The sequence below is a fragment of the Zosterops lateralis genome (genome assembly GCF_965231275.1).
Source record: "Zosterops lateralis genome assembly, chromosome: 7".
Taxonomy (NCBI): Eukaryota; Metazoa; Chordata; class Aves; order Passeriformes; family Zosteropidae; genus Zosterops; species Zosterops lateralis.
In genome coordinates, this window is record NC_139767.1 from 17,916,342 (window position 1) to 17,934,845 (window position 18,504).

An 18,504-nucleotide genomic window follows, 5' to 3' on the forward strand; every position below is an offset into this window, starting at 1 on the left:
CCCATTTCCATTCTGTGAAGAAAAGGGAAACAGGGGACTTGGTCCAACACACAGGGTTTATATCCTGATCCAGGATATGGGAGCATAGCCTTTACTTCTCTATAAAACAGAAGTTGGTTTTTTTTTCATATTGCAGGATCTATATTCTTTAATGACTGAAAAAGACCCGGTGTAACAAAGGACAGCACAGAATAAGCGTGGAATCCACAGCAAGCAATAATGCTACTTGGACAAAATGGTGCACCTGTCCATTCCTTTCAGGATTAAAATAACTTACAAATGACTACTGTAAAAGAAGTGAAAACCCAAATAATTTATACCCTGTACTATGCTTGAAAGCACTTCAGTGGTCTAACTCTACTCATACTTGTATGCTGCCAGCTAAAATAGTATCCTAGGTGGGTGTAGGAAAATAGACTTGTTTTGATTCAAAATTGGGAGCTGAAGCAAAAAGTCCCTGACTGAATCACCTTTCTTCTTTTACTGTTTTAATTTCCTCATTGAGCATAACTAATCTCTCCTTAGTCTCACAGCACTGGCGAACACTTCTGTAGAGTGATTTTGCTCCAAAAAGATGAGCTTTGTTAGGAACCTTTCAACTCTAACAATAAATTTCAATGGTACAATCAACAAAGCACAGTTAGCTTTTCCATATTCAGAATGGACTAAATAAATAATAATTCAGCTCCAGGAAAAGCTAACACTAAAGCAGTAGGATACCAGCTACTTCCACCTCCTCTCTGAAAAGAATTAACATGATGCTTGCCATGACCCACTTAAGACCATGGTCTTAGCATCCTCTCCAGAACAGATTTCATCACAAGTGAGTATTTATCCTTAAGTGTGATTATTCTTAACTTTGATTATCAGAAAAGCTTTTCCCCTATAAAGAATGAGGTACATTTTGCTTATAGGTCTGATTTTCCCAGTTATTAGATAGAGGTATTCAATTATAACTGAGGATAGAGAAGCTTGAATCTCAAATGGGCTGACTGAATAATATGAGCTAAATGAATCAGGACAAAAACGCCCAAAGATTAAAAGTGCTGCCTTTTCTTCCTGTCTCAATGCTGTCAGAAACAGCATTTCATAATACTTTTGATATCCAAAACAATGTGATTTCGGAAAAATGTTTGTTTCAGGTATGCGAACAATCTTCAAGAGGGCAGTTTCATGGGTCCAAAGGTTTTCAAAACAATTACTCTCCTCACTAGGAGTAACACAAATGGATTCTCAAGCTTGCCAGACAAGGACACAATGCTCTATTTTGTGGTTTTAGGAGGTGAGCTTTCCCAGATGTCACTCGCCCCACTGAGCTTGAAGGAAAGCACTTTCACACCATTGCAATTCTAAACAAATAAATAGGGAGCTGAAGTTATTATACCCCTGTCAGAATTCTATGAAACAGAAAACATTATATGTTTATTTAATGTTCCCAGTCACTTGATAGCTTCAAGTCACTGTGCACAAGGAAAACTCTCAATGTCCAACAGATCCCCAAACTAAATAACCTGCCAGTAATTGACAGATGGACATTTCACAGACTCCTGTAAAACATGCAGAGAGTATGAGAATCACCTCCAGCTCTCAATGCTCTCCACTATTAAGATTTCATCTCCTAGTATTCACATCCAATTGAAGTTTCTTGCAGTTTGTTTGCACTTGCTATAGACTATTATTACAGATTATTACTACTTTTCATAACAATTAGTGCCTAGGAACTACTTACCCATTACTCTACAAGTCCAGGCAGCCTCTTGCTAGAGGCAGTTTGCAGCTTGCAATCTATAAAGTGGACCATTGAAATCACCAAGACATAATTATTTCAGTTAAAATGTAGGTGCTGTAGTTCAGCAGAACCCTAGAAAGACAAGGAAGGATATAGGAAGGGTAATCCAAACTTCTATGTAATTTCACTTATCTGGTGGAGGGATAGTACATTTCTTTCCCTCGGAACAGTAATTAGCACAGAAAATACAGAGTTTTCATGGTCTGTACTGTATCTCATAGTGGATTACACACTATCCATTTCAGAGTTGCTGAGCTATGGACAGCTCCTAGTCAGACACTGAGAATCTACTCACAAGGCACAGCCTCCATAGAACATGATGGAACTTTTTGAGAGAGGGAAGCTTCATTTTCATCACTGATAGGTATACTGGCTGAAGAGACTTAACTTTTCTCTTAAAAAAGGATATTGTGCCATCAAGGCTGGGCAGAGCTGACTATTTGGCATAAAAACACAGTGCATCATAATAAAATCATTTAAAACAGAATCTGTGGGGAAAAAAAAGAAAGAAAACAGTCAATTAAGCCTCTGCAAGCAGCTTGGAGATTTCAAGGATGAGTTTTCTTACACCTGAACTATTTTATTAGCCCTTTGCAGATAACAAAATGGTCTTTTTGCACTTTCTTTGTTAGGCATTAGGTACAAAAACGGGTAATGAATTAATATGAGCTAAAATACTAAGCTTTTAGTCTTGTCTGCATGAATTGTTATTGCACTCACGTTAACAGGCATTTGCCAGTGTCAAAAGAGAAATCTGGCACAGCAAAAGAGTGAAATATTTGGATATACTTCTCTACAAGTGTGGAGCTCTATGCAAGGAAGAATTAGGCCTTTCACATCTGAGCACTTAAAAAGAGCCGTAACATTTGGCTTTAGGAGTTACAATACCAGGCAGCACAATTAGTATATCCTACACAGGAGAAGGCAAATAATTTCATTCTTTGCTGATTTCCTAGCAGCAAGTAGAATGCCTATAAGAGGTAAATGTTTATTTTGGGTTCTCTGGGTTTATTTTGATTCAAATGTATCACAGCTCCTACATTTACATTAAAGCATATATGTACAATATATCTGACATTTCCTCTGGCAAAACCCAGCACGCTATATTTTCTGCTAAAATGACCTGTGGCAGAGCTGGTGTAAATCCCAGTTTGTCTTATCTTTGTATTTGTGACAACAAGAAGGATTTATAAAGCCTGGCTGCAGAGGCCAGAATGAGTTTGGCAGGCTTATATGGAATCACTGAGAAACAGTGAACACAATACCCCAAGGTATAATTTCTAGAGTGCAACTTTTGAGATAACAGAAACATTAACAAACATTGTAAGGGATGGCAGAAGAAATATGAAAATAACTCTGCAATATAATATTACATCATTGCTTCCACTTGTATAATTCCTGTATGAAAGTATCTCTCACTTGACAAAACTCACCTCTGGAAAGGCAGCACTTTTTTACTGTAATACCCAGAGCAAACTGGTTTTTAAATACTCTTAAATTAAAGGAATCCATAAACAAAAAAATCAGTTTTCCAGCATTCTGTGATCCTACATCCTAAAAATAACTTTATGAGTTGTGACACATTATATCGTATTGGGATTCAGATACAATCTTGTCACTGGATGTTTTGGCAAAAAGTTTTAAAATATTTTTTAAATAATTTGGTTTTAAAAAATATATAATACATGCATACTGCAGATGACAAACCTCTGAATATATAGTTACCAGCCTGAATAAAAATATTTTGCCTCTAGTAAATTCTAGTAAACAGATATCTGTGAAAAGGATCCCCTTTTTTTCTGTCTTTAAAGTAGTGAAAGCATCCACTTTAAAAGGATTTCTGCAACTTTTCAATTATTCTACCATTTATGGACCACTATACAAGTTTCTCCAATACTATGAGGTCAATAACAGATTAACTGGATTTAAGAACACTTTTGAATATATACTTAGCAGACATCTACAGTGCAAAAAGAACTTGCAAAAGCAATGTTACGTTGTTTAATATATGTATATGCATTACTTTATCCGAATTATGAGGATTTTTTTGTGTTTGACTCCTTCAAAAAATTAAAATACTTACTAAAATGCATATCTGTAAGTGTCTATATCCCTAGATGTAAATTCTCTGTTCTCTTTACACTAATGAAAAGCAGCCCAGTAAGTGTAGATGCAGCAACCTGCATTCCTGGGACTTGGCCCATGCTGCGCTGAGTTCTTCTTCTTTGAGTAACAATTCTTTTTTCCCTGCACATGGAAAAGTATCACAAACATAAAATTTAAACCGTGATACTTTAAATGTGATGTGAAGATTTAAGAATATTTATATTAGCACAATGCAATGTCTGGAGGTATCAAGGTATTTCACAGTATTAAAGTGACCTCCAGAAAAAGAAGTACCATTACTAATGGGGCTCTCTGTCCAGGCCTTATGGCTGTACCTAATTAAAGTCATAACTGCTGGCCTGGCACCTTGGAGGATTTTGCTTAAACTACAAATACAATAGCGCAGGCTTGGAAAAGTGGATTGCTACTTTTAATTCTGGATTTCCTTAATTCTCTTGGGGTTACTCTCAGAGCAGTAGACAGTTCTTCTTCTGGGAAAAAAATACCACTAGGTGCTTTTCAAAGCATCACATTGCAGTGTTCCACCAGCAAATCCATCTTATGGGGCAATAACAAAACAGCTTCTGCCATGCAGGTACCTGTTGCTTCATTTAAAGTTGCTTCAAGGCGCATAGTTTCTAGAAAGTGCTCTAAAATTTTCTCTGGGGTTCCTGACATCACAATATACCTGAGGAAGGGAAAGGAGAAGTTAGCATCTCATAGCCAAAAGAGCTGATCAGGAAATAATTGTGTACCAGCAAGAAGATCAAGACTGATGTGCTGCTGTGTGCCAAACACCTGCTCTGACATGAATCTCTGTGTGCTTAGGACAAAACCTCTCACAACCTTTGCTGGCTTCCCCTCTGTAAACCTAAGAGCAGTAACATTCTCTGCCCTCCCCAGGGATGACAGACAGCCCCCTCCTCACACAAGTACTTCAGTATAACACCAGCACAGTTACACCACAATCACCAGAGCAGAAATGGTCCAAACTCAGAGAAATATAAGCAGAAATGCTCCTCCACTGAGAAGAAATATCTCAGCAACAACAGCAACTTGCAGTCATTGAAGGTTCACTATGAGCCTGAAATAAGAACTAGTGTGTATAAGTATCAGAGCAAGGAAACAATTTCCTTCAGCATCACTGACAGAGGTTGGTCTGGGAAGGTGGGGCAGATAATGAAATAACACACTATATCTTCAGATTTGCGCAATGCCTTGCATCACTGAAGTGGTTCAAGTTGATAAACTGAGGATTGTACCATTTCCTGGAATTAATTTAGTGAGGTGAGAGAAGTAGCGCAACAGCCAGGTTTTTCTGCTTCATGCAAAAACACTGGCAAGATTTTAAGTACCAGAAGAATATCATACGATATTGGAAAACTTGTCCTGTCATCTCTTTTTTCGCTTTTCTCACGGATCAGATTTTTTTGTATTTCCCTCCATTCTTTCAATCTTTGCATCTTTTTTTTCTTTCTTTCTTTTTTCTTTTTTTTTTTTTTTTTTGGATTTCAACTGATAAAGTATGAAACTTAAAAAAATAAAAGAAAAAAAAAGAAAGAAAAAAACCCTGAGAAGTGAAGATACTCTGCTCCTGCTGAGAAATAAGTGGTGGAGCTGAGCTCCTGGGAGCTCCTCCTCACTTTGAGCACTGACCGTCACAGTTCTTTTACCTGCCAACCCCTTTGGAAGAACTGTATTGATGTCCCAAGAACACAAACACTTGTTAAGCCAGAGCACATTCTCACAGAGATACTAACCAAGTATCTGAGTGAGTGAAGCAGAGAAATCACAGGTTGCTGTACTCTGAATATGAAAGTGAAAATGAACAGTGAAGTGACTTGCAGGGCTGCTGAATTCATCCTGCATGAGTGTGATCACCCACGAAGAGTTAGATCTTGGGAGTGGTAACTTCAGAGCCAGTCCTCCCAAGCGAAACTGGCACTGTTTGAAAGCACAGCTCAGGGAGCTGTGGAGGAGCTCTGTCTCCTCTGTAGAGCAGGCTGTGGAATCCAAACAGTAACCAAAAGGATCTGCTCCCAAAGTGAAGCTTTCCTCAAATCCAAGATGAGAAAATTAGTTTCTTCCTGAGAAGAGGTGCCTGTTAAGGCACTCTTTTGGGCAGTCATTTTCAAAAGTACTGAACACTCAACTAATACATCCCAGTAACACATTCTGGAAATCAAGAAACATTGGTAATTTTGGTTTGGACTCTCAAACATAAATGTAGCCACTTACTGTATTTACTAAGAAAAGAAGCATCATCCTCAAACCCAGTGAAGTCACATTGGAGACTTTAAACATAAAGACATTGCCAACACAGTATTAACAAAGTAATCCAACTGGTGAAAAGCAGAGAGCGAACCTTTAGGGTAACTTCCTCTTTTGGGTAATTTATGTCTATTGGTCATAGCTGTCAGCAAAAGCTCCCTTGCTGGCACATGTATAGTACCCAAAATCTGATCAAATGAGTAAAATATTTACAGAAATGAAATTCTGAGCTCTACCTGAAAATATTCCTGGTATGTAAGACCTAAAATACAGCCTAACTTAACCATTTACCATAGATATCTCTAGCTATTTTTATCAAATTCTGAAAAAGAAAATGTTAAATAATACAAGTAATGCTGGTGCAAAGAGTTTGCAAGGAAAGCAGTGTTTCCAAATGTTCAAATGGAACTTTCACTTTTGGAAGCATGAAAAATGACTCAGGCCCAAGAAAATGGATTTAAATCTGTGACCAAGTTGCCGTGCATGGCAGTTGCTGATGCAAATCCACAGGCTACAGTCAAGTTCCCCTCATTAAGACAAAGAAAAACTTGTGCAAGAGTACAGAGTTATCTAGTAGCATAGATGGTTTTTCTGCATGTTTTAATAGATAAGTGAAAAATGAAATAGAAGTTTCTGAAAAATGTGAAATGTGTATATAAATGCAAGGAATGGTTTAGTCAACCTTCACAGATCTTTATAAATCTTTGCATTGAGTCATGCAGATAAACTTAGTATATGAAATCCCAGATGAGATAAAAACTGTACCCAAAGTATTGCACAATAAATTGGGCCTTTTTTGAGAGAAAGTGAGGTTCAGGGTAAAAGATTCAAAACTTGTTAAAATTGTATGAACACTTCTGAAGAAAACTGTGTATTCATTTGCAAATAACACATTTACAAAGCCTTTAGGGGTTTTACCAACATTAGGAATGATAATACCCTCACTCTGCTCTTAGCAGAGTAGTACCCAAACAGAATTGTACTTTTCCCCTTTCAGAAAGAAAGGAAAATACAGTTAATATTGCTATTACAATGCTAAACTTCTGTAAGATAAGCTCTGCAACTTTCATTGCATGAGATATTTGTTTTGTATATAAATTGTGCATAGCAACCTCTTATTAGCATCTAGAGCTCAAAATACAAAATAAAAGTATCTGTACTTAACAATAAAACAATGAATTTTCTCACATCTTTTACACAGTAACTCAGATTAATAGGGTTTCATCAATCTCCATGCTTAGTCTATTTGGAAGCTATTACTTGAGGTATGTATTTACACTGAGATCTTCAGGGAATTATTGTGGAAAGACATAGAGCTGGTGTGCTGCTAGAAATGGACATATTATTGAGTATGGGGTATGTGCTGATGACTAAAAAAGAAATCTTTATAGGCACTGCAGTCTTCCAGCGAAAGGGAATATGCTATTGTTTGGATAATAGTACCATTTAAAAAGGTTAATAATTGTCTGACATTTGCACTACTGAATGAAAACATACTTGTGCTGTGGCTGTGAATTTCCTTGATTAGAAATTCTGTTTCCTGCTGGGATCTTCTCCAACACCAAGACATCTTGGTCATGTTCTTTGAGTCTTACTGTATTTGCTTCCACATCCTGCAAGACAAGTCACTTTTAATAAATGTGACTGCACCTGATTTGGCTGATTAGTTACTCTACCAAACTGCACAACTTTCAAACACAAAAGACTGGTGTTGGTTCTTCCCCCTGTATTTATCTGTCTTTATTCTGTTTCCTCACAAGCAGAATCAAGAAGGAAGCACTGGCACCAAGGCAAGAAGCAGAGAATTGTGGGAGAGAATAGAGCAAGAACTATGTTAAAAATCTCCATTTTATGGAGATGTCAAATTAAGAATTTGCTGAAAAACAGTCTCTCCACAACTTGCCATATGTAACATAATCTCTATCCCCACTTATATGCAAGCACTATTTTCTACAACCTGACTTTCTAAAAAAAAAAAAAAAAACAAAACCAAAAAACAAAACAGCACATTTAAGAATAGGAAGTCTTAGCTTAGCTCAGTAAACTCTTCATTCTCTACTACCAGTTCACTCACAGCAAAAAAAGAAAAAAGTTAAGTATAATGTGCATTCAAAAAACACAGGTAAAAATCAGTAAGACCACAGACTTGGATCTTCTTTGAAGAATAGGCCAAAGCTTAATCAGTTTTAAGCCTCCACAGCCAACCCAACCTTAGTGCCAAAGGGATCCTCATTCCCTTTTGTACAGTAACCACAAGTAATTTTTGTAGCGGAGTACCCTTCTGGACTGATTTTATTGCTGCAACACTGGCATATACAGATTCCAATACAGGATGATACTAGTTCTAACTTCCTCTACTATGAATGACCACAAAATAGCCTGAACTTACAGAATTGCAGTTGCACTCTGGAACACATTTACTCCAAAATGAGTAAATGTAAAATTAGTCTGGGAATATCTTTCTAAAGTTCTGATAAAGATATTCGTGTAAAGATATCTGTAATTTACTCCATTTGCCACTTGATTCTGCCTTGAAACCCTTGAATTTAATTTATCTGACACTGACCTATGTGGGAGAAGGGTGATCTTGTTTATTTCAATATCTGGATGGAATATCACCAAGAAATCCTGGGCAGCATAAGGAAAAACTGAGCAGGGGAAATGCTAGATTACAGAATGTGAGAGACAAAAGATTCTATTTGATTGCAATTTCGTGTCTGAGCTTAGAACTGAGAGAAGGTGATGAACATATTCTCTACCTGACCTTCTAGACTGTCACATCTCTGTTCCACAATTAGGCATAGTGCAAACAATGTTATTAATATTAATACATTCATAGAAATGACAGCCTCCAGAAAAACTTGCAAGTTCTGATATCACCCTTCCCACTCTTACCCTAAGGATCCTGTTGAAGTCCTCCTTATCTACTCTCAAGAAGTGGCAGTTGTCTTCCCGCAGAACAATGGATGCTGCTCTGGGAGCATCATTCACAAGTGCTAACTTTCCAAAATCATCTCCTTCGTGTAGAGTACATACCACACCCTGCACAGAGCAAAACATTTACATGCAGAAACCCATCATTACTCTGGATTCTATTGAAAGTCCTTGTACAAACACTGGACTTCACAATCAAATACCAAAACAAATCTATTTGGCAGGAAATCAACAGCCAAAATAATGACTAGGAAACAATACTTGATAGCTGGTTATTACTATTACGAAAGAGAGGCAAGAACAGAAAAGAATCAGCTTGTTCTCTGAAATTACATTCAGCTTGAAGGACTCTTCTCAGCCTCCTGAATACAGAAAGTTGTTGACTATTTTGGGGTTTTTTAATAGAGGTCCTAAAAAATAAAATCAAGTTTGCAGAAGTAACAGAACAACACATCTCCAGCTGTTGTACATCAGCAGTGCTCCGTTTCCTCCAATTTACAGTAACAGAGGATCTGGCCCATCCAGTGACTATAAAAAACATGGTTAAATATGTGTTACTTAGGAACACACTTAGCACTAGCAACCCTGTGCTAGATTTTGGTGAAGCTCTTTGTTTTCAAATGGAGGATTCTCAGCCACTGAATCAGAGATCAATAAGTGGGATTTTTAAAGACTCAAAGGATTGCTGTGTAACAAGATCTACTTCTTTGCCTTGAAAAATCTCTCTCATAAACAGGAAATTTAATAAAGATGCTTTTTGGTCTATGGCTTAACTAAAATGAATAGCTGGCATAAATTTGGAAGAGGTTCATCCAACCTGAGAACCACCAGTCACAAAGGAGTACTTTTGTCAGACATGCAAGAGAACAGTTAGTCATCCAAATGCATGACAAAATGGTGGTAAAGGGATGGGGCAAAACCCACATGAGAGAGAAGTCTGGCAATTCACCAAATTCCAGCAAATTACTTTGTCCTAAAGATACTGATGTAACTCTGATGGATTATATTCAGAAACTGTGTAATATATCCCAAAATTATAGAGCAATCTACTGGAAGTATAATCAGTGAAACCACTGGATCTTTTTTTTTAAAAATTACAATCTGTTTTGGCAGACAAAGCAATTCTGCCCTAAATTAAGCTGTATTCCTTCAAAGTTTATTCTTACAATTTCAAGAATAACAATCATATAAAATAGCTTCTGAAAAAAATACCTTGCCATAAATGACTACGTTTACTGATCCCTTTAGGATAATGTACCAAGAAGTACCTTCTTCTCCCTGATTAAATACTACAAGAGAGAGAAAAGATTTTATGGTTAGAATATAGTTATTCATAATATAAACGGGCCAGATTCTGCACCCAATAAAATTCAAGGTAACTCTACAGTCATATAAATGTCTACCTTATAAAAGGACATACTGTGATTTTAAAAGCAATTGCCTTCAGAATTTAGAAAAAATATTCATACCCATATAGTAGTTATTTTATTACACTGATGTGATAGTTGCTTTTCTTTTCTATGACAGTGCTAACAACTACTTTATCAATATGTCAGATTATCAATTACTAATTAACACACAGTTTGGATCCCACTAGTAGCACCACATTCTAACCTAGTTCTCTAGTGACTGTGAATTTAATATTCATTTGCTAAAACAACTCAGTATTAACATGTCTGAGTAATCTACCACTTTAAATCCTTTATTTTGTGCAGGAAGATTTTTTTCTAATACAGGATTATATCAAAATATATTTTAAATAGAGATTGGTTGAACGAAAAATTCTAGATAAAAACACACCCAAATTGTAGGTGATACATACACTCAGCCAAGGATACAGAACTAATTTTGGTATTGTCCCTGCATCTGGCAACAGACTAAGCTAACACTTATTACTCTAGGTTTTAAACATGAAGTGACAATCAAGTTTGAAGAATGCACCCAAGTTTTGCTCTTGTCAATTAAACATTAGGAATTTAAATGTTCGTAGTGCAGATGAGAAAGAGATCTGACAGGACTTCATTTACTTACAGACTGTTCCTGCTTTGGGATGTGACTCAAAAATGAGGACACCTGCTAATTCTCGTTTTACCTTAAAATAGAGAGAGAAATTACAGTTATTATACGTATCTCATTCCTCCTGGTGATGAGGTCACATAATATAGCCCTGTTGTACTTTCCTTCCCTGTGCATCATTGATCAGTCATTGGTCTGCTTCACTTGATCTCCTAATTCCTATTGATTGGCTTTACAGAGCTACATTTCCTGGCTCCAAATGGCTCAGACAAGGGCATCTTTAAGATACGGGTCTCTACATCTTTCTTTGTGCACACAAGTGTGAAATGATCATCAACAATTAACAACACAGGAAGTTTCAAATGGTAATAGTTAATGTGTTACAGAAGATAGTTACTGATTGTCAATTACTCCATGGAAGTATTCCTGCTCTCTCCTAAGAAGTCTGGTTCAGACTGACATAAGTCTGTCTGCTGCTGTTGTGTCAAGCTGTAAGGCACAGCCATCTGGATGTGCTGAGTCCCCTCTTTGCCTGACATCTTCCCAGGCAGAGCATCCAGCTCACTGCCTCTTCCAGGAACTGAAGAACGCGACACTGCCCTTGGTGTCAGTGGCCTCCTTGCTGGGTTTGTTTTGCCCTTGGTGTGATGGGCAGTTGTCTCTAGTGAGGCACTGCTTACAACTGCTTTTTGACATTGTAAGCACTGTTACTGTCACAAAATAGCAGCAGCACTGGGAATCTCATATGATCCTGAGCTCTTCTGTGTGCTTTATGTTCCTCTTCATACAACCACAAGTCTCCAAGGACTTAAGAGGCCAATTTCCAAGCAGCAGGATTCATGTATTCATGAATGTATTCAGCAGGAGAATGTCAGCTGGGGACAAGCTATTTTTCAGAGGTACTACTGTGTAACTTAACCATGCCAAATACAGATCAAAAGCTGGCTTCAACATGTATTTACTAGTAGTATTTTCACACCACTGTCTTGTTTGTTTAAATTAAAAAAAAAAAATAGGCCATGAAGAAAGACTTGGGAAGGAACTCTTAAATTCTGGACACAATCCAGATGAGAATCTGATGGCTGCATCTCTTAAGATAGGTGGAAAAATTTGGGTACTGATGTACTTAAGGCACCCACCCAACCTTGGTGTTCAGGCACCAAGTACAAACATACCACATTAGCCACCTCTCCCAGAACTCTTTCCTGACAATCAGGAGAAAGCACTCCCTTTTTGCAGCCTGGAGAAAAAGAGATAGAGGTGTTTGGACAGGCTTTTTTAAATACACTGACCAGTGAACACACTCAGAGGCAAGTGTGATTTCTGTAACACTTAGTTCACCAAACTCCTTTATAACTTCTGCTCAAAGGCAATGATACTTTCATAAGGCCAGGAAATACAACCCCATTAGCACTGTTCTGCACATAGCAGAGAGCAATCCTAACCATTTATATCCTCAGATGTCTTCTCAGTTGATTCAATCATTGGCCTTTGCAGTGAATGAACCCACTTGATGAAGCCCAAAGTTTGACTTGTTTTTAACACTGTATTATGTAATTGTTTTTCATTCATACATTAACCTCACAGACTTCTCCAGTAGGAATTAGTTCACCACTATGAGACCTGAGCTTTATCTGCTTTACTTTCTACTGCTTGTGGCATATCTAAAAAACTTATTACTTTAGGAACTATGCCTTACTTAAAATAAATTAAACATTCCATTTCCTTTCAAGTTGATTGGTCATTAATCTTCTGGTTCATAGAAGCAATGCTGTCTGTTGTTCCTCTGAAGATTTCCTCTAAGCTAGTCATGGTTTCTGTCTTCTGCTTTAGTTCACGATGCATGTAATAAGCTGGCATTTCCAGATTCTTACTAAAAACATGGAATCATCTGTACTTTGAAATGTCAAGTATTTTTTGCAGTTTGTATCACTTGCCATACTTGTTCCATATGGTACTTGCTGTGGTATCTGACCTGAAGTCCGATTTTCTTCTGAGCTGAAAGTATTTTGTGTTTCAAATTTTTTTGTTCTGGGTCACGTTCACAGTATTGAGAATTTTCTCCACTCCCTCTCAGTATCTGTCTGGTTAGTTTCTTTTGTTTAACTTATACAGGGTCATTTCAGGATCTTACACTAGTCTTTCTTTAATTACTTTTTCTCTACATTCCACAGATTTTTAAGACATCTGGATGAGTGTTCCCATGTTGATGAATACATCTAGTGCAGGTAACTCTGCAGGTACCTTGGTTTGCAACCTGCAGTTGTCTGCAGATTGAGCTCTGTGTGTGAGCCCAGAGAGATACGAGGCCATGGACTGCCAACCCTTTTCACAGCAAACAACACAAGTGGCACCAGCCAGGTGAATGGACACTGGGAGACACAGCAGAAGCACACAACACTGGAAGAAGAGCGAGACTTGCGTATGCTTGGATGGTGAGAGGATAAAAGCCATGGGGTTCCTTTATTGGGGGGGTCTCTCCTCAGAGGCAGCAGCTTGAGCTGTTTCTGTGTTACTACACTGTGAATAAATTGCTTTATGGAGCAAGACACACAAGGCTCTGCAATGGGAAACCTGGGCCAGAAGCAGTGAGGAAATCTGGTCTGGCTGTGTGAGTGAGGGATGTGCAGACATCCAGCAGGACCCTCCAGGTCACTGGAGCTGCCCACTGTGAAGGGGCTCCAGTAGTGACAGTCTCTGGTGTTGGGAGTGTGACTGCCAGAGTCTCACAAATGTTCACACAGGGAAGTTCCCTTAACACCAATGTAATTCAGATACCAACTGTGAATGCCTACCTTCTTTGAAAAACATTGTTTAGGTTTTCATATGTTTGCATGGACTACTGTTTTGGTAATGCAGCTTCATAATTAACTGCATCTGTCCAAGTTAACTGAGAATGACTGAAAATAACAGGAGATTCTGAAGAAGGTATTGTCAAATATGGATCTACTTTCTGACTGATTTCCTTTTTCTGAAAGCATCTACATCTTATTGCTACCAAGTAAAGTGCTATTTAGCTTGTTTTAGTTGTCTGCACAGTGTATCAATGATGGTGAGACATTGAACAGAGGCATTCTCCTGTCCATTCCATTCATCTTTGGTTCTCTGCACTGTTCTTGACCACTTCAGGGAGAATTTCTTTTCTGGTGAGCTTTCTTTCACTCAATGACCAAACTCCAACCAGCAAGCACTGCACAGTGCACCTTTTTTCCACAGTGTAATTCCTCTTCCTATCTGATTCATGCCAAGACTCCTTACAGAAATCAATTCTGCAAAACTCAGTAGTACCAGTACCTTCATTTACACATGGATAGCGACCCAGACAGCCGCCCCTGTGCCAAGTGAGGGAGACAGGGGCTGTGCAGAAATACTTGAAGAGAATTACATCTGATATCTAACAGACAACTTACATCTGCACCGTGCTTGGGTGATTCTCACAGATGGAATAAATTCTTTGCATGGAAAGTATAAATGAAAATGGCTACAGGCTCTCCAACTTTAATAAAGTCAGAAGTAAAACCAGAAGTAAAAATTGAGCCTCCCTTTTAGTGATGAGCTATAATTTTTAAAACTACTTACTGTGGTAGAAAGATGAGATAAGGCCTTAATGTGGAGAAGTTCTTCATATATAAATTCTAAGTCATCTACAGTTCTCTGGCCAGGGCTGTAGAGAGAAGATAAAAGGGATAACTAAATGCAATAAATGCCCAAAATAAATATTTCACAGAACGACAGAACAACACAAAATGCTGCTGTACTGTCTAGTAAAGTGTACACCCTCACTAAACAGGGACTGAATGATGTTTCTGGCTGGAAGACTGAAATACACAAAGGATGGAAGCTCTGTGAATGCTACCTGAATGACACTGAGCAGCAGCCATGGCAACCACCTTAGAGAGATCCTGATTAAGCAGCTTTTCTGATTAAATCAAGAGTTCTATATATGTATAAAATGGTCACATATATCAGAAATGGTACATAAAGATTTGTTCCTTTCAAAAGGACTCCTGAGTGTGGGGCATGCACTATTTTTCATATGCAATTAGTTATAGCAAACACAGTAGTAGTGGTTTATAAAGGAATGTGTGAACTTCTGCTGAACAAATTGGAGATGAAGCAGAGCATCTTGGAGGACAGCTAACGACTGCTCTACACTTAATGCTCACTGCTGCTGTTTAGCCACAAAGGTAAATAAGAACCACTTGGTAGTTTCAGCTTCTCTCACTGAAAAATATCAGAAGCTGCCGTCACTAAAAAGCAGACATTGATGAAGGAATAATTCTCCTCTAGCACAAGGAGTAGTAAGGAGGCTGGCACTGTGGCTGAAATAATTGCATTTCTGTAACCTACACAAAAATTTTCTGATTGCTAAAGAAGGACACAAATACTGTGGGAACTGCAGTGTGCCTGAGATGCTTTGGAGGATCTAATAAACAGCACGCAGGAGGAGCTGTGGAAGCCTGTGAGTAACTCTCAATCTTTTTCCCATTCACAGGATTCTCTTCAGTTACAGTATCTAATATAACAATATTTTCTAAAAGAACAAATTCTCCTGTCACATAATTTCAGACAGCACATTGGAGTGACATACAGACACACATAGAAAATTCCTTTAAAGCGTTATTTCAAGTATTTTTATAGAACTAAGTCCTTCCAAACAATATGGTTTAGATTTGTGAAAAGCAGATTACAAGTAATCAATTTAATGGGCCAAGAACAAAAGAAAAGAGCAACAAAGACACAAGTGAGAGGATAAATTTAAGATGTGACGAAATGGGATACAAGAAGTCCCGTCTAGGGGCAGGAGTTCCAAACGAGAAGGTTTACCTGCTCCACCATTACAACAAGCACAGCTCTAAACCTGCTCTCTGCAATGTGTGATCTCAAAAAGAATTAACAGCACAGGTGAATCTTTGGACAGCCCTAAAAGAAAAACTACAATGAACCTTTCTGATAGAAGTTTTCCTCCTAAAATGTCAGTATTACAGGAGACTAGCACCTAGAGGATCAGGAAAGCCATATGAAGAAATACTATGCCCTGCAAGTTTTCTGCCTAGTCACCTCCTGATTCAACAGTCTGTCTACATCATGTGTAAGGCACAGTACCCAGCTGTGTCACTCTGGAGTTATATTGCATCTTTTTATAAAAGTAGCTGGATGGAGACTTCTTTTGTATGAAAGAAGTACTGAAGAAGTCATAGAAAACATAAGGACAAGGGACATCTTTGCTAAGCAAGCTTTATTCTTCTTCTGTTCTTCACTTACCAATGACATGCATTTATTATTACCCAGATTAAAGACAAATTTAGACTAAAAACCATTTGGGGTTAAATTACTCTTTTTTTCATACACAATCAAATAAACTGTTAAGGGAAAACCAGAAAATGGTTTGGTACTGCTATGCCCTCTAGTGACTCAAAATACTGTTTCTGAATCTGGCTTGAAATTACAAGGCTGACACTCCTAGTGATTTATGCAGGGCAGTTTAATTAAGTACAGCATAAAACTAAGCCAGTACTAGCTAGCAAACAAAAGGGTAAGGATTTTAACAAATAGTAGGGAAGTAGCAACTTTAATTTTATAACATGCTTGCAAACCCAGCATGTTTTGGAAAATACAGTGTAACAAATTAAGAAATTTCTGCATTAAATCAGAACATAAAAGGATGATGCCTTACTACATCAGACCTCTATCAAGACAAAAGGACACACTCTTCTTTCGGCATGTCCATTTGCTTCCTATGTTAGCACATTGGAAGGACTGACAATCTGTAGCAGATATCTGTACCCAGTCTTTACTTCTGCTCCTGCAGATGTCACGTGGAGAGATATTAGGCATCACTGTGTCTTTAAAACCTGTGTGGTGACCCACTGATGTTGATTTGTAGGATCCTGCTGTGTAAAGACCTAGTTTCTGCAGGGGACACATTCTAACAGCAATAGCTGGTTACAGAGCAGATAATAAATGGAATAGGCAGGGAACAAGGGTACACATTAATGGACAGAACTCAGGTGATATTAAGTGATCAATAAAAACTGTTCAGTGCTTGGAGAATTTACCAAGGTCAGAGACATTGAGCTTCTCTGTGACTAGGATGTTGACAATAACATAGGACTTTGCCATTGATAAGCCATGTATGTCCAAGCAGTATCATTGATTATTTTTATTATACAGCTAACCAGAAAATTGTCAGATAATAAGAACAAAGGAAAAGATCAGAGACCCCATAACATTGTGATTAAGTGTCAAATGCCCTCTACTAAGAAAAAAATGTGCTAAGTGAAGCCACCAAGAACATATAACACAGATCTATTATTTCAGTCACACTGCTAGCTTACTTTAGTCTAGGGCATTAAAAAAGACTGTAATCCATAACATCATCTGAGCTAAATACTGTTGTCTGATGAATTTAAGTCTTCCTTTAAAGACTCCTGTTATTATTGTGTTCAGCTTTGTATTACAGCATTCTATTAAATTAGGGTTTACCGTCAGGGCATATTTTCATACTGAAGGAGGGAAACACTTAAGGAGGAGCTGTATTAATTCTACAGTAATTTTTACAGGGACTTGAGCAAGGTCTGCACCTGTGCTCCAGCCACTATAAGGAGCAGAGAGCTGTGTTTGCTACTTCACAAAAAGCTATTTTCACATTCAGTATATGTGTTTCCAAAGGCAAAAAAAATACAATAGCAACAAGAGCCTGCCAAAAATTTCCCTGAGCTCTATTCTGTTTTTTAAACTATAGAACATTCTTTCACAGTTTGACAGTTAAAATGCTGCAGTTAATGTAATAAACAGAGAATTTTTTAAGTTGGCTGTCAAAACAAGTGACACTTTTTGTTAGAGATTTTTAGATTTCGAACAATAGAAAGTACCTTTCAAAGCAACAGCTTCATTATACAATCAAATTCTCAAAGTAATCTTCTCATCAAAGAATATTGTCTTATTTCTTTCAGGGTAATTATCTGAGTTCTGCAACCTCTCTGGAAATGGTTACTGTTATAAATGCAGCTGTGTTGGTTTGAAAATTGTGGGTCCTGCTCAGGTCAGCTAGAGTCAGCATCTCTTGAAGCCTTGACAATTCCTTTGAACTTTTGGCAGCTTTAACAGTGTCTAGTCAAAACTAGCAGGACTCTGAGGATTCATGGAGATTTTAACAGCTTTGCTGCAGCTCAGTCCAGAGAGGATTTTCAACTAACAAAATCATTATGTATGTAAACTGAATACCAGAACAGTAGTTAATATGGCCCCTGGCAGTACAAGCTTACTTCAGTGAGCAAAGGGCTGCAAAAGTAAGCACTTTCAGGGATAGGGGAAGATGTCAGATGAATCTGAGTCTTGAGAAAACCTCTTTCTCCTCACTATATTCCATGAAAAATCTCCTATTA

General features: G+C 37.8%; 1 protein-coding gene across 5 annotated transcripts in view; it reads right to left on the minus strand.

The window, feature by feature from the left end:
* The window catches only part of RAPGEF4 (Rap guanine nucleotide exchange factor 4), a 142,930-nt gene that overhangs the window by 33,051 nt on the left and 91,375 nt on the right, over positions 1-18,504 (minus strand). For all 5 annotated transcript variants that reach the window (XM_083864711.1, XM_083864710.1, XM_083864712.1 and 2 more), the window contains 7 exons: positions 14,696-14,780; positions 11,132-11,192; positions 10,313-10,389; positions 9,062-9,208; positions 7,664-7,779; positions 4,495-4,583; positions 2,199-2,277 (listed from right to left, as the gene is read on the minus strand). In XM_083864711.1, the coding sequence (XP_083720837.1) occupies positions 2,199-2,277; positions 4,495-4,583; positions 7,664-7,779; positions 9,062-9,208; positions 10,313-10,389; positions 11,132-11,192; positions 14,696-14,780 (654 nt within the window). The remainder of the gene's footprint in view (positions 1-2,198; positions 2,278-4,494; positions 4,584-7,663; positions 7,780-9,061; positions 9,209-10,312; positions 10,390-11,131; positions 11,193-14,695; positions 14,781-18,504) is intronic.